The 15,118-nt window shown below is 43.6% G+C and overlaps 1 protein-coding gene across 9 annotated transcripts in view; it reads left to right on the top strand.

The window, feature by feature from the left end:
- Nucleotides 1-15,118, top strand: part of DIP2 (disco-interacting protein 2) — a 613,961-nt gene that overhangs the window by 449,050 nt on the left and 149,793 nt on the right. For 7 of the 9 annotated variants that reach the window (XM_070104686.1, XM_070104684.1, XM_070104682.1 and 4 more), the window contains 3 exons: nucleotides 5,869-5,985; nucleotides 13,268-13,512; nucleotides 13,793-13,919. In XM_070104686.1, the coding sequence (XP_069960787.1) occupies nucleotides 5,869-5,985; nucleotides 13,268-13,512; nucleotides 13,793-13,919 (489 nt within the window). The remainder of the gene's footprint in view (nucleotides 1-5,868; nucleotides 5,986-13,267; nucleotides 13,513-13,792; nucleotides 13,920-15,118) is intronic. The other 2 variants (XM_070104685.1, XM_070104681.1) reach the window with 1 other exon arrangement.

Below are 15,118 nucleotides of genomic sequence, written 5' to 3'. Positions count from 1 at the left end.
CCTGATCAGCCGGGCTGTGGCTCGTACGTTGGTTTGCGTGCAGCCAGCAGCAACAGCCTGGTTGATCAGGCGCTGATCCACCAGGAGGCCTGGTCACAGACCGGGCCGCGGGGGCGTTGACCCCCGAAACTCTCTCCAGGTAAACTCCAGGTAGTGTATGTCATGTTAGTGTGAGTATATGTCGTGGTAGTGAATGTCATGGTAGTGTGAGTATATGTCGTGGTAGTGTGAGTATATGTCGTGGTAGTGTGAGTATATGTCATGATAGTGTGAGTATATATCCTGGTAGTGTGAGTATATGTCGTGGTAGTGTATGTCATGTTAGTGTGAGTATATGTCGTGGTAGTGTATATCATGGTAGTGTGAATATATGTCGTGGTAGTGTATGTCATGGTAGTGTGAGTATATGTCGTGGTAGTGTATGTCATGGTAGTGTGAGTATATGTCGTGGTAGTGTGAGTATATGTCGTGGTAGTGTGAGTATATGTCGTGGTAGTGTATGTCATGGTAGTGTGAGTATATGTCGTGGTAGTGTATGTCATGGTAGTGTGAGTATATGTCGTGGTAGTGTGAGTATATGTCGTGGTAGTGTGAGTATATGTCGTGGTAGTGTATGTCACGGTAGTGTGAGTATATGTCATTGTAGTGTATGTCATGGTAGTATGAGTATATGTCATGGTAGTGTCAATGTATGTCGTGGTAGTGTATATGTCATTGTAGCGTGAGTGTATGTCGTGGTAGTGTGAGTATGTCATGGTAGTGTGAGTATATGTCATGATAGTGTGAGTATATGTCGTGGTAGTGTATGTCATGGTAGTGTTAGTATATGTCATGGTAGTGTGAGTATGTCGTGGTAGTGTGAGTATATGTTATTGTAGCGTGAGTGTATGTCGTTGTAGTATATGTCATGGTAGTGTGAGTATATGTCATGATAGTGTGAGTATATGTCGTGATAATGTGAGTATATGTCGTTGTAGTGTGAGTATATGTCATGGTAGCGTGAGTATATGTCGTGGTAGTGTATGTCATGGGAACGTGAGTATATGTCGTGGTAATGTGAGTATATGTCGTTGTAGTGTGAGTATATGTCATGGTAGCGTGAGTATGTCGTGGTAGTGTATGTCATGGGAACGTGAGTATATGTCATGGCAACGTGAGTATATGTCGTGGTAATGTGAGTATATGTCATGGTAGCGTGAGTATATGTCGTGGTAGTGTGAGTGTATGTCATGGTAATGTGAATTTATATCATTGTAATGTGAGTATATGTTGTGGTAATGTGAGTATATGTCGTGGTAGTGTGAGTATATGTCATGTTAATGTGAATGTGTCGTGGTAGTGTGAGTATATGTCATGTTAGTGTGAATATGTGTCGTGGTAGTGTGAATATATGTCGTGGTCATGTGAGTACATGTTGTGGTAGTGTGTTATGTGAGTACATGTCGTGGTAGTGTTATGTGAGTACATGTCGTGGTAGTGTGTTATGTGAGTACATGTTGTGGTAGTGTGTTATGTGAGTACATGTCGTGGTAGTGTTATGTGAGTACATGTTGTGGTAGTGTGTTATGTGAGTACATGTTGTGGTAGTGTGTTATGTGAGTACATGTTGTGGTAGTGTTATGTGAGTACATGTTGTGGTAGTGTGTTATGTGAGTACATGTTGTGGTAGTGTGTTATGTGAGTACATGTTGTGGTAGTGTTATGTGAGTACATGTTGTGGTAGTGTGTTATGTGAGTACATGTTGTGGTAGTGTGTTATGTGAGTACATGTCGTGGTAGTGTTATGTGAGTACATGTTGTGGTAGTGTGTTATGTGAGTACATGTTGTGGTAGTGTGTTATGTGAGTACATGTGGTAGTGTTATGTGAGTACATGTCGTGGTAGTGTTATGTGAGTACATGTCGTGGTAGTGTTATGTGAGTACATGTCGTGGTAGTGTTATGTGAGTACATGTGGTAGTGTGTTATGTGAGTACATGTTGTGGTAGTGTGTTATGTGAGTACATGTTGTGGTAGTGTGTTATGTGAGTACATGTTGTGGTAGTGTGTTATGTGAGTACATGTTGTGGTAGTGTGTTATGTGAGTACATGTTGTTGTAGTGTGTTATGTGAGTACATGTTGTGGTAGTGTTATGTGAGTACATGTTGTGGTAGTGTGTTATGTGAGTACATGTTGTGGTAGTGTGTTATGTGAGTACATGTTGTGGTAGTGTGTTATGTGAGTACATGTTGTGGTAGTGTGTTATGTGAGTACATGTCGTGGTAGTGTTATGTGAGTACATGTTGTGGTAGTGTGTTATGTGAGTACATGTTGTGGTAGTGTGTTATGTGAGTACATGTTGTGGTAGTGTGTTATGTGAGTACATGTCGTGGTAGTGTTATGTGAGTACATGTCGTGGTAGTGTTATGTGAGTACATGTCGTGGTAGTGTTATGTGAGTACATGTTGTGGTAGTGTGTTATGTGAGTACATGTTGTGGTAGTGTGTTATGTGAGTACATGTTGTGGTAGTGTGTTATGTGAGTACATGTTGTGGTAGTGTTATGTGAGTACATGTCGTGGTAGTGTGTTATGTGAGTACATGTTGTGGTAGTGTTATGTGAGTACATGTTGTGGTAGTGTGTTATGTGAGTACATGTTGTGGTAGTGTTATGTGAGTACATGTTGTGGTAGTGTGTTATGTGAGTACATGTTGTGGTAGTGTGTTATGTGAGTACATGTTGTGGTAGTGTGTTATGTGAGTACATGTTGTGGTAGTGTGTTATGTGAGTACATGTTGTGGTAGTGTGTTATGTGAGTACATGTTGTGGTAGTGTGTTATGTGAGTACATGTTGTGGTAGTGTGTTATGTGAGTACATGTTGTGGTAGTGTGTTATGTGAATGCATGTTGTGGTAGTGTGTTATGTGAGTACATGTTGTGGTAGTGTGTTATGTGAGCACATGTCGTGGTAGTGTGTTATGTGAGCACATGTTGTGGTAGTGTGAGTACATGTTGTGGTAGTGTGTTATGTGAGTACATGTTGTGGTAGTGTGTTATGTGAGTACATGTTGTGGTAGTGTGTTATGTGAGTACATGTTGTGGTAGTGTGTTATGTGAGTACATGTTGTGGTAGTGTGTTATGTGAGTACATGTTGTGGTAGTGTTATGTGAGTACATGTTGTGGTAGTGTGAGTACATGTTGTGGTAGTGTGTTATGTGAGTACATGTTGTGGTAGTGTGTTATGTGAGTACATGTTGTGGTAGTGTGAGTACATGTTGTGGTAGTGTGTTATGTGAGTACATGTTGTGGTAGTGTGAGTACATGTTGTGGTAGTGTGTTATGTGAGTACATGTTGTGGTAGTGTGTTATGTGAGTACATGTTGTGGTAGTGTTATGTGAGCACATGTTGTGGTAGTGTTATGTGAGTACATGTTGTGGTAGTGTTATGTGAGTACATGTTGTGGTAGTGTGAGTACATGTTGTGGTAGTGTGTTATGTGAATGCATGTTGTGGTAGTGTGTTGTGAGCACATGTGTTAATGTGTTATGTGAGCACATGTTGTGGTAGTGTGTTATGTGAGTACATGTTGTGGTAGTGTGTTATATGAGTACATGTCGTGGTAGTGTGTTATGTGAGCACATGTTGTGGTAGTGTGTTATGTGAGCACATGTTGTGGTAGTGTGTTATGTGAGTACATGTTGTGGTAGTGTGTTATGTGAGCACATGTTGTGGTAGTGTGTTATGTGAGCACATGTGGTAGTGTACGTGAGTACATGTTGTGGTAGTGTGTTATGTGAGTACATGTCGTGGTAGTGTGTTATGTGAGCACATGTTGTGGTAGTGTTATGTGAGTACATGTTGTGGTAGTGTGTTATGTGAGTACATGTTGTGGTACTGTATGTGAGTGCATGTTGTGGTAGTGTGTTATGTGAGCACATGTTGTGGTAGTGTGTTATGTGAGCACATGTGGTAGTGTGTTATGGGAGTACATGTTGTGGTAGTGTGTTGTGTGAGTACATGTTGTGGTAGTGTTATGTGAGCACATGTTGTGGTAGTGTGTTATGTGAGTACATGTTGTGGTAGTGTGTTATGTGAGTACATGTTGTGGTACTGTATGTGAGTGCATGTTGTGGTAGTGTGTTATGTGAGCACATGTTGTGGTAGTGTGTTATGTGAGCACATGTGGTAGTGTGTTATGGGAGTACATGTTGTGGTAGTGTGTTGTGTGAGTACATGTTGTGGTAGTGTTATGTGAGCACATGTTGTGGTAGTGTGTTATGTGAGCACATGTGGTAGTGTGTTATGGGAGTACATGTTGTGGTAGTGTGTTGTGTGAGTACATGTTGTGGTAGTGTTATGTGAGTACATGTCGTGGTAGTGTGTTATGTGAGCACATGTTGTAGTGTTGTGTGAGTACATGTGATAGTGTTATGTGAGTACATGTGGTAGTGTGTTATGTGAGTACATGTTGTGGTAGTGTGTTATGTGAGTACATGTTGTGGTAGTGTGTTATGTGAGTACATGTGGTAGTGTTATGTGAGTACATGTTGTGGTAGTGTGTTATGTGAGTACATGTTGTGGTAGTGTGTTATGTGAGTACATGTTGTGGTAGTGTGTTATGTGAGTACATGTTGTGGTAGTGTTATGTGAGTACATATTGTGGTAGTGTGTTATGTGAGTACATGTTGTGGTAGTGTGTTATGTGAGTACATGTTGTGGTAGTGTGTTATGTGAGTACATGTAGTGTTGTGTGAGTACATGTTGTGATAGTGTTATGTGAGTACATGTGGTAGTGTGTTATGTGAGTATATGTTGTGGTAGTGTGTTATGTGAGTACATGTTGTGGTAGTGTGTTATGTGAGTACATGTGGTAGTGTTATGTGAGTACATGTTGTGGTAGTGTTATGTGAGTACATGTTGTGGTAGTGTGTTATGTGAGTACATGTTGTGGTAGTGTGTTATGTGACTACATGTTGTGGTAGTGTTATGTGAGTACATGTTGTGGTAGTGTGTTATGTGAGTACATGTTGTGGTAGTGTTATGTGAGTACATATTGTGGTAGTGTGTTATGTGAGTACATGTTGTGGTAGTGTGTTATGTGAGTACATGTTGTGGTAGTGTGTTATGTGAGTACATGTTGTGGTAGTGTGTTATGTGACTACATGTTGTGGTAGTGTGTTATGTGACTACATGTTGTGGTAGTGTGTTATGTGACTACATGTTGTGGTAATGTATTATGTGAGTACATGTTGTGATAGTGTGTTATGTGAGTACATGTGGTAATGTGTTATGTGAGTTTGGTTATGTGACTGATATTGTTATGTCTAGTACCATGACTCACAAAATCGTAATGACACGATTGCAAACAAAGTGTACCACGGGGGTGGGGGGTTGAACTCGCAGTGAGACGTAAAACTCCAGACCAGTGAATTATCCACTGGGCCAGCTGGCTGCAATAAGATTATCCAACTAGGTATATTTATACACCATAGGGAAGTTAGCACAGGCCACCACTGTGACCACAAATGCAAGTTTTTAAATCCCTATGGTGTATAAATACACCTAGTTGGATGAATCTTATTGTAACCAGCTGGCCCAGTGGCTTATTCACTGGCCTGGAGTTTTACGTCTCACTCGCCACGAGTTCAATCTCTTTCCGTGGTATGGTTTTCCTAGTACATATCATGCTAGTTCTCTCACTGATATTGTTATTATGTCTGGTATCATGCTAGTTATATTTGTGTTAGCATCATGCTAGTTCTGTCTCTGTGAGAGCTATTAGGCCTGGCATTATTTTAGTCATGTCCCTGTGAGAGCTATTGTGTCTGGGTTATCCTGTGCTATCCATTGTTTAAGTTGAATTTCACCACAAATTGCTTTGTTTACAGTCTCACAGCCGCCAGACGTGACCAACAACACTGGAGGAGGGAACAGAGTGCCACGAGATGACAGAATCACCCGCTACTCTGGTCCACTTCCAGGCAGACAGTCTTCCTCAGATGCTGGTGAGATTGCACCACAACATCACTGATACTTCTCTATCTTGTGTTGCTAAACCTAGCAACCCTAGTTGATAACAGACAGATGTCTGTCTGTCTGTTGTGTAGATAACACCAGCATGACCTGTCTGTTGTTGAATATAATCAGTTTGCTATCTTGTTAACCTCTGTTATGAAATGGTGGTCCAGTAGGCCTCCAGCAGTGCTTCTTATGCTCTAAACACTTAAGGCTTTTTTTATTATTTGATGATTAATGTTGCATGAACTCTCTCAATTGCATTTACAGAAATTCTTCTCTAGAGAGGAGCTCTATATTAGAGCTGGCTTAGTAATCTCTCTTACAGAGGAGCTCAATAAGAGAGCTGTCCAGTAATCTCTTTTACAGAGGAGCTCAATAAGAGAGCTGTCCAGTAATCTCTTTTACAGAGGAGCTCAATAAGAGAGCTGTCCAGTAATCTCTTTTACAGAGGAGCTCAATAAGAGAGCTGTCCAGTAATCTCTTTTACAGAGGAGCTCAATAAGAGAGCTGTCCAGTAATCTCTTTTACAGAGGAGCTCAATAAGAGAGCTGTCCAGTAATCTCTTTTACAGAGGAGCTCAATAAGAGAGCTGGCCCATAAGCTCTTATAGAGGAGCTAAATAAGAAAGCTGATCAAGTAAGCTCTTTTATAGAGCCAGTCTCTATATTATTGCATTTTTTAAGTGCAATTGAAGAAAATTTTTTGCAATAAGTACAGTACTACCATATAAGTACAGTACTACCATATAAGTACAGTACTACCATATAAGTACAGTACTACCATATAAGTACAGTACTACCATATAAGTACAGTACTACCATATAAGTACAGTACTACCATATAAGTACAGTACTACCATATAAGTACAGTACTGTCGTGCTGAATAAGTAAAATTGGTCAGTTAGCAAGAACTCATTTAAAATTAAGTCCTTTCTAAAAATTTCTCCTGTACGTTTAAAGATTTTTTTTTTTTTCATTTATGTTAATGTAAAAATTAATAATTTTGAACCAGAAGAACCTTACTTAACCTTGTTATAACAGGCGCAATTTAATTTAGCCTAATCCAGATAAATATATTTTAGATAAGTTTTGCGAAATTATTGCATACACAAATTTTCGCCTGTCTTGTTCGGCAAGAAGAGCATTTATATTTAGGCCAAAATCGCAACTTTTACCTATTCGGCACAACAGTGCTGTCATATTAGTACAGTACTAAGTACAGTACTATCATATATAATTCTCATATTTTGTACTAATTGTTCCGTGGTACATTAAGGTAGTTATACTATTTTTTCTGAACTGGAGAGACGGTATTGGAACCCCTGGCTTTTAGGTCCCTGGCTTGTAGGTCCCTGGCTTTTAGGTCCCTGGCTTGTAGGTCCCTGGCTTGTAGGTCCCTGGCTTGTAGGTCCCTGGCTTGTAGGTCCCTGGCTTGTAGGTCCCTGGCTTGTAGGTCCCTGCCTTGTAGGTCCCTGGCTTGTAGGTCCCTGGCTTGGAGGTCCCTGGCTTGGAGGTCCCTGGCTTGTAGGTCCCTGACTTGTAGGTCCCTGGCTTGGAGGTCCCTGGCTTGGAGGTCCCTGGCTTGTAGGTCCCTGGCTTGTAGGTCCCTGACTTGTAGGTCCCTGACTTGTAGGTCCCTTGCTTGTAGGTCCCTGGCTTGGAAGTCCCTGGCTTGGAGGTCCCTGGCTTGGAGGTCCCTGGCTTGTAGGTCCCTGGCTTGGAGGTCCCTGGCTTGTAGGTCCCTGGCTTGGAGGTCCCTGGCTTGTAGGTCCCTGACTTGTAGGTCCCTGACTTGTAGGTCCCTGGCTTGTAGGTCCCTGGCTTGGAGGTCCCTGGCTTGTAGGTCCCTGGCTTGTAGGTCCCTGGCTTGTAGGTCCCTGGCTTGTAGGTCCCTGGCTTGTAGGTCCCTGACTTGTAGGTCCCTGGCTTGTAGGTCCCTGACTTGTAGGTCCCTGGCTTGTAGGTCCCTGGCTTGGAGGTCCCTGGCTTGTAGGTCCCTGGCTTGTAGGTCCCTGACTTGGAGGTCCCTGACTTACCAGCACTGCTGGCTTATGCAACAGTAAACTGCTCGGTACTTTGATATTTTCTGTGCTGGTAAATCTAGGTCCCCTAGACAGTGTGTTTGGATACCAGTCCTCCCCAGTAATAGTGAGTCCTGGTTTACCTTACACCCCAGTAATAGTGAGTCCTGGTTTACCTTACACCTCAGCAATAGTGAGTCCTGGTTTACCTTACACCCCAGTAATAGTGAGTCCTGGTTTACCTTACACCCCAGTAATAGTGAGTCCTGGTTTACCTTACACCCCAGTAATAGTGAGTCCTGGTTTACCTTACTCCCCAGTAATAGTGAGTCCTGGTTTACCTTACTCCCCAGTAATAGTGAGTCCTGGTTTACCTTACACCCCAGTAATAGTGAGTCCTGGTTTACCTTACTCAGCAGTAATAGTGAGTCCTGGTTTACCTTACACCCCAGTAATAGTGAGTCCTGGTTTACCTTACACCCCAGTAATAGTGAGTCCTGGTTTACCTTACACCCCAGTAATAGTGAGTCCTGGTTTACCTTACACCCCTGTAATAGTGAGTCCTGGTTTACCTTACACCCCAGTAATAGTGAGTCCTGGTTTACCTTACACCCCAGTAATAGTGAGTCCTGGTTTACCTTACACCCCAGTAATAGTGAGTCCTGGTTTACCTTACACCCCAGTAATAGTGAGTCCTGGTTTACCTTACACCCCAGTAATAGTGAGTCCTGGTTTACCTTACACCCCAGTAATAGTGAGTCCTGGTTTACCTTACACCCCAGTAATAGTGAGTCCTGGTTTACCTTACACCCCAGTAATAGTGAGTTCTGGTTTACCTTACACCCCAGTAATAGTGAGTCCTGGTTTACCTTACACCCCAGTAATAGTGAGTCCTGGTTTACCTTACACCCCAGTAATAGTGAGTCCTGGTTTACCTTACACCCCAGTAATAGTGAGTCCTGGTTTAACTTACACCTCAGCAATAGTGAGTCCTGGTTAACCTTACACCCCAGTAATAGTGAGTCCTGGTTTACCTTACACCCCAGTAATAGTGAGTCCTGGTTAACCTTACACCCCAGTAATAGTGAGTCCTGGTTAACCTTACACCCCAGTAATAGTGAGTCCTGGTTAACCTTACACCCCAGTAATAGTGAGTCCTGGTTTACCTTACACCCCAGTAATAGTGAGTCCTGGTTTACCTTACTCCCCAGTAATAGTCCTGGTTTACCTTACTCCCCAGTAATAGTCCTGGTTTACCTTACACCCCAGTAATAGTGAGTCCTGGTTTACCTTACTCCCCAGTAATAGTGAGTCCTGGTTTACCTTACACCCCAGTAATAGAGAGTCCTGGTTTACCTTACACCCCAGTAATAGTGAGTCCTGGTTTACCTTACACCCCAGTAATAGTGAGTCCTGGTTTACCTTACACCCCAGTAATAGTGAGTCCTGGTTTACCTTACACCCCAGTAATAGTCCTGGTTTACCTTACACCCCAGTAATAGTGAGTCCTGGTTTACCTTACACCCCAGTAATAGTGAGTCCTGGTTTACCTTACACCCCAGTAATAGTGAGTCCTGGTTTACCTTACACCCCAGTAATAGTGAGTCCTGGTTTACCTTACACCCCAGTAATAGTGAGTCCTGGTTTACCTTACACCCCAGTAATAGTGAGTCCTGGTTTACCTTACACCCCAGTAATAGTGAGTCCTGGTTTACCTTACACCCCAGTAATAGTGAGTACTGGTTAACCTTACACCCCAGTAATAGTGAGTCCTGGTTTACCTTACACCCCAGTAATAGTGAGTCCTGGTTTACCTTACACCCCAGAAATAGTGAGTGTAATAGTGAGTCCTGGTTTACCTTACACCCCTGTAATAGTGAGTCCTGGTTTACCTTACACCCCAGTAATAGTGAGTCCTGGTTTACCTTAAACCCCAGTAATAGTGAGTCCTGGTTTAACTTACACCTCAGCAATAGTGAGTCCTGGTTAACCTTACACCCCAGTAATAGTGAGTCCTGGTTTACCTTACACCCCAGTAATAGTGAGTCCTGGTTAACTTTACACCCCAGTAATAGTTATTCCTGGTTAACCTTACACCCCAGTAATAGTGAGTCCTGGTTAACCTTACACCCCAGTAATAGTGAGTCCTGGTTTACCTTACACCCCAGTAATAGTCCTGGTTTACCTTACTCCCCAGTAATAGTCCTGGTTTACCTTACTCCCCAGTAATAGTGAGTCCTGGTTTACCTTACTCCCAAGTAATAGTCCTGGTTTACCTTACTCCCCAGTAATAGTGAGTCCTGGTTTACCTTACACCCCAGTAATAGTGAGTCCTGGTTTACCTTACTCCCCAGTAATAGTGAGTCCTGGTTTACCTAACACCCCAGTAATAGTGAGTCCTGGTTTACCTTACTCCCCAGTAATAGTGAGTCCTGGTTTACCTTACTCCCCAGTAATAGTGAGTCCTGGTTTACATTACTCCCCAGTAATAGTGAGTCCTGGTTTACATTACTCCCCAGTAATAGTGAGTCCTGGTTTACCTTACACCCCAATAATAGTGAGTCCTGGTTTACCTTACACCCCAGTAATAGTGAGTCCTGGTTTACCTTACACCCCAGTAATAGTGAGTCCTGGTTTACCTTACACCCCAGTAATAGTGAGTCCTGGTTTACCTTACTCCCCAGTAATAGTGAGTCCTGGTTTACCTTACTCCCCAGTAATAGTGAGTCCTGGTTTACCTTACACCCCAGTAATAGTGAGTCCTGGTTTACCTTACACCCCAGTAATAGTGAGTCCTGGTTTACCTTACACCCCAGTAATAGTGAGTCCTGGTTTACCTTACACCCCAGTAATAGTGAGTCCTGGTTTACCTTACTCCCCAGTAATAGTGAGTCCTGGTTTACCTTACTCCCCAGTAATAGTGAGTCCTGGTTTACCTTACACCTCAGCAATAGTGAGTCCTGGTTTACCTTACACCCCAGTAATAGTGAGTCCTGGTTTACCTTACACCCCAGTAATAGTGAGTCCTGGTTTACCTTACACCCCAGTAATAGTGAGTCCTGGTTTACCTTACTCCCCAGTAATAGTGAGTCCTGGTTTAGCTTACACCCCAGTAATAGTGAGTCCTGGTTTAGCTTACACCCCAGTAATAGTGAGTCTTGGTTTACCTTACACCCCAGTAATAGTGAGTCCTGGTTTACCTTACACCCCAGTAATAGTGAGTCCTGGTTTACCTTACACCCCAGTAATAGTGAGTCCTGGTTAACCTTACACCCCAGTAATAGTGAGTCCTGGTTAACCTTACACCCCAGTAATAGTGAGTCCTGGTTTACCTTACACCCCAGTAATAGTCCTGGTTTACCTTACTCCCCAGTAATAGTGAGTCCTGGTTTACCTTACACCTCAGCAATAGTGAGTCCTGGTTTACCTTACTCCCCCGTAATAGTGAGTCCTGGTTTACCTTACACCCCAGTAATAGTGAGTCCTGGTTAACCTTACACCCCACTAATAGTGAGTCCTGGTTTACCTTACACCCCAGTAATAGTGAGTCCTGGTTTACCTTACTCCCCAGTAATAGTGAATCCTGGTTAACCTTACTCCCCAGTAATAGTGAATCCTGGTTAACCTTACACCCCAGTAATAGTGAGTCCTGGTTAACCTTACACCCCAGTAATAGTGAGTCCTGGTTAATCTTACACCCCAGTAATAGAGAGTCCTGGTTAACCTTACACCCCAGTAATAGTGAGTCCTGGTTAATCTTACACCCCAGTAATAGAGAGTCCTGGTTAACCTTACACCCCAGTAATAGTGAATCCTGGTTAACCTTACACCCCAGTAATAGTGAGTCCTGGTTAACCTTACACCCCAGTAATAGTGAGTCCTGGTTAACCTTACACCCCAGTAATAGTGAGTCCTGGTTTACCTTACACCCCAGTAATAATGAGTCCTGGTTTACCTTACTCCCCAGTAATAGTGAGTCCTGGTTTACCTTACTCCCCAGTAATAGTGAGTCCTGGTTTACCTTACTCCCCAGTAATAGAGAGTCCTGGTTTACCTTACTCCCCAGTAATGGGGAGTCCTGGTTTACACACACCCCAGAAACAGTGTCCTGGTTTACATCCCCCAGTAATCGTATCCTGGTTTACACACACCCCAGTAACAGTGTCCTGGGTTACACACACCCCAGTAATGGTATCTTGGCTTACACACCCCAGTAATGGTATCCTGGTTTACACACACCCCAGTAATTGTATCCTGGTTTACACACACCCCAGTAATGGTATCCTGGTTTACACACACCCCAGTAATGGTATCCTGGTTTACACACACCCCAGTAATGGTATCCTGGTTTACACACACACCCCAGTAATGGTATCCTGGTTTACACACCCCAGTAATGGTATCCTGGTTTACACACACCCCAGTAATGGTATCCTGGTTTACACACACCCCAGTAATGGTATCCTGGTTTACACACGCCCCAGTAATGGTATCCTGGTTTACACACGCCCCAGTAATGGTATCCTGGTTTACACACACCCCAGTAATGGTGTCATGGTTTACACACACCCCAGTAATGGTATCCTGGTTTACACACGCCCCAGTAATGGTATCCTGGTTTACACACACCCCAGTAATGGTGTCATGGTTTACACACACCCCAGTAATGGTATCCTGGTTTACACACGCCCCAGTAATGGTATCCTGGTTTACACACGCCCCAGTAATGGTGTCATGGTTTACACACACCCCAGTAATGGTATCCTGGTTTACACACACCCCAGTAATGGTGTCATGGTTTACACACACCCCAGTAATGGTATCCTGGTTTACACACACCCCAGTAATGGTGTCATGGTTTACACACACCCCAGTAATGGTATCCTGGTTTACACACACCCCAGTAATGGTGTCATGGTTTACACACACCCCAGTAATGGTATCCTGGTTTACACACGCCCCAGTAATGGTATCCTGGTTTACACACGCCCCAGTAATGGTATCCTGGTTTACACACACCCCAGTAATGGTATCCTGGTTTACACACGCCCCAGTAATGGTGTCATGGTTTACACACACCCTGGTAACAGTGTCATGGTTTACACACACCCCAGTAATGGTATCCTGGTTTACACACACCCCAGTAATGGTGTCATGGTTTACACACATCCCAGTAACGGTGTCCTGGTTTACCTACTAACAATCCACCCCTCTCGCGGTCGCTGTATCAACGTGGTCACTACGGTAGAGACAGAGGGCTGGCGCGACGCTCTGTACCACTTTCCAGAGAACTGGCGAGGCACCGGCCGCTGGAAGGTCTCGAACAAGATCCAGCAGCTACTCAACACACTGAAGAGGCCTAAGAGAAGACCACTGCCGGAGTTTTACCTTGATGATGAGGAGGACCTGGAGATAGCGGCCAACCCTAAGGACCCTAACGCACCCAAACCTGAGGGCATGGTGATGACGCCGGCCAGGGGTGAACAGCTGGTGGTGAGTTATTCTTCTCTCTTCTGTTATAAAGCTTTTCTATATATAGTCACTTATCTTATAAAGCTACTTAATATACAGCCCCTTCTAGTATAAGGCTATTCTATATACATTATATATATCACCATCATTCAACACTATATATCACCATTTCACATTGTAACCTCAACATTCCATACCATATAACTCCACTTTCCACACAATATAACCCCACCATCATTCCACACTATATAACCCCACCATCATTCCACACTATATAACCCCACCATCATTTGACCGTCAGATCCCAGCTGGGTTACCACGGTCAGTGGAAGATGCTGTCTACCGCTACGGGTCATCTTCCGGTTACAAGGCTCCCGTAGCTACCATTCTTGACGCTAACGGCAAGCTGTCTGTCTCTCTTACATATGGTAAGATTCACTGTGTGACTATTTTCTGGTTGGGTGGGGATAGATTATAACATTGGTGGATAGTGACTATCTGGTGGGGTGGTACTATCCATCCTGTGAGTGATGGAGGAGTAGTGAGATGACAGGTAAATCCTACTGTCCCATGAACATGTAATACCTTTGATATATACCTTTGAAGAATTTCGAGAGTATATCTACTCTCTGAGCCCGGCCATGGGCCAGGCTCGTCTGGTGCTCGCCTTTTCAATCAAGCTGTTGCTGCTGGAGGCCCACTGCCCCACATATCCATCACAGCCTGGTTGATCTGGCACCTGGTGAAGATACTTGTCTAGTTTCCTCTTGAAGGCTTCAACACTTGTTCCAGCAGTGTTTCTGATATCTTCTGGTAAGATGTTGAAAATTCTGGGACCCCGGATGTTGACAGTGTGTTCCCTTATTGTCCCCACCGCACCCCTGCTCCTCACTGGGTTTATTTTACACTTCCTTCCATATCTCTCACTCCAGTATGTTGTTATGGCAGTGTGCAGATTTGGGACCAAGCCCTGGAGTACCTTCCAGGTATATATTATCATGTACCTCTCTCTCCTCCGCTCCAGTAAGTACATGTTCAAGACTTGCAGGCGTTCCCAGTAGTTTAGGTGCTTTACTGGCTCAGTGTGAACCGTAAACGACCTCTCTATTTGTTCCAGCTCCGATATTTCTCCTGCCCTGAACGGGGCCGTCAGCACTGAGCAATATTCTAAGTGAGGGAGCACTAGCGATTTGAAGAGTGTTTTGAAAGTTCTCAATACCCACCCAGTCATCTTCCTGGCTGTCGTGATCTTTGTCTTGTTATGGTCTTTAAAAGAAAGGTCCGCTGACATAATTATTCCTAGGTCTTTTACGTGTTCCTTACATTCTATTCGGTGACCCTCTTGAGTTCTGTATATAGTGCTCCTTTTGAGCTCTTCATTCTTTCCATACCTAAGCAGCTGGAACTTATCACCATTGAATGTCATGTTGTTTTCCACTGCCCACTGGAAAACCCTGTTTATGTCTTCTGTACCTTTTCAGTGCCCTCTACCGTACTGACTTTCATGCTTATTTTAGTGTCATCTGCAAATGATGATACAAAAGTGTGCCGGGTGTTTTTGTCTATGTCTGCTATGAGGATGAGGAACAGCAGAGGTGCCAGGACAGTGCCTTGGAGAACTGAGCTT

Source organism: Cherax quadricarinatus, chromosome 93 (genome assembly GCF_038502225.1).
Source record: "Cherax quadricarinatus isolate ZL_2023a chromosome 93, ASM3850222v1, whole genome shotgun sequence".
In the NCBI taxonomy this organism is placed as follows: Eukaryota; Metazoa; Arthropoda; class Malacostraca; order Decapoda; family Parastacidae; genus Cherax; species Cherax quadricarinatus.
This window is presented reverse-complemented; position numbering and strand designations above follow the sequence as displayed.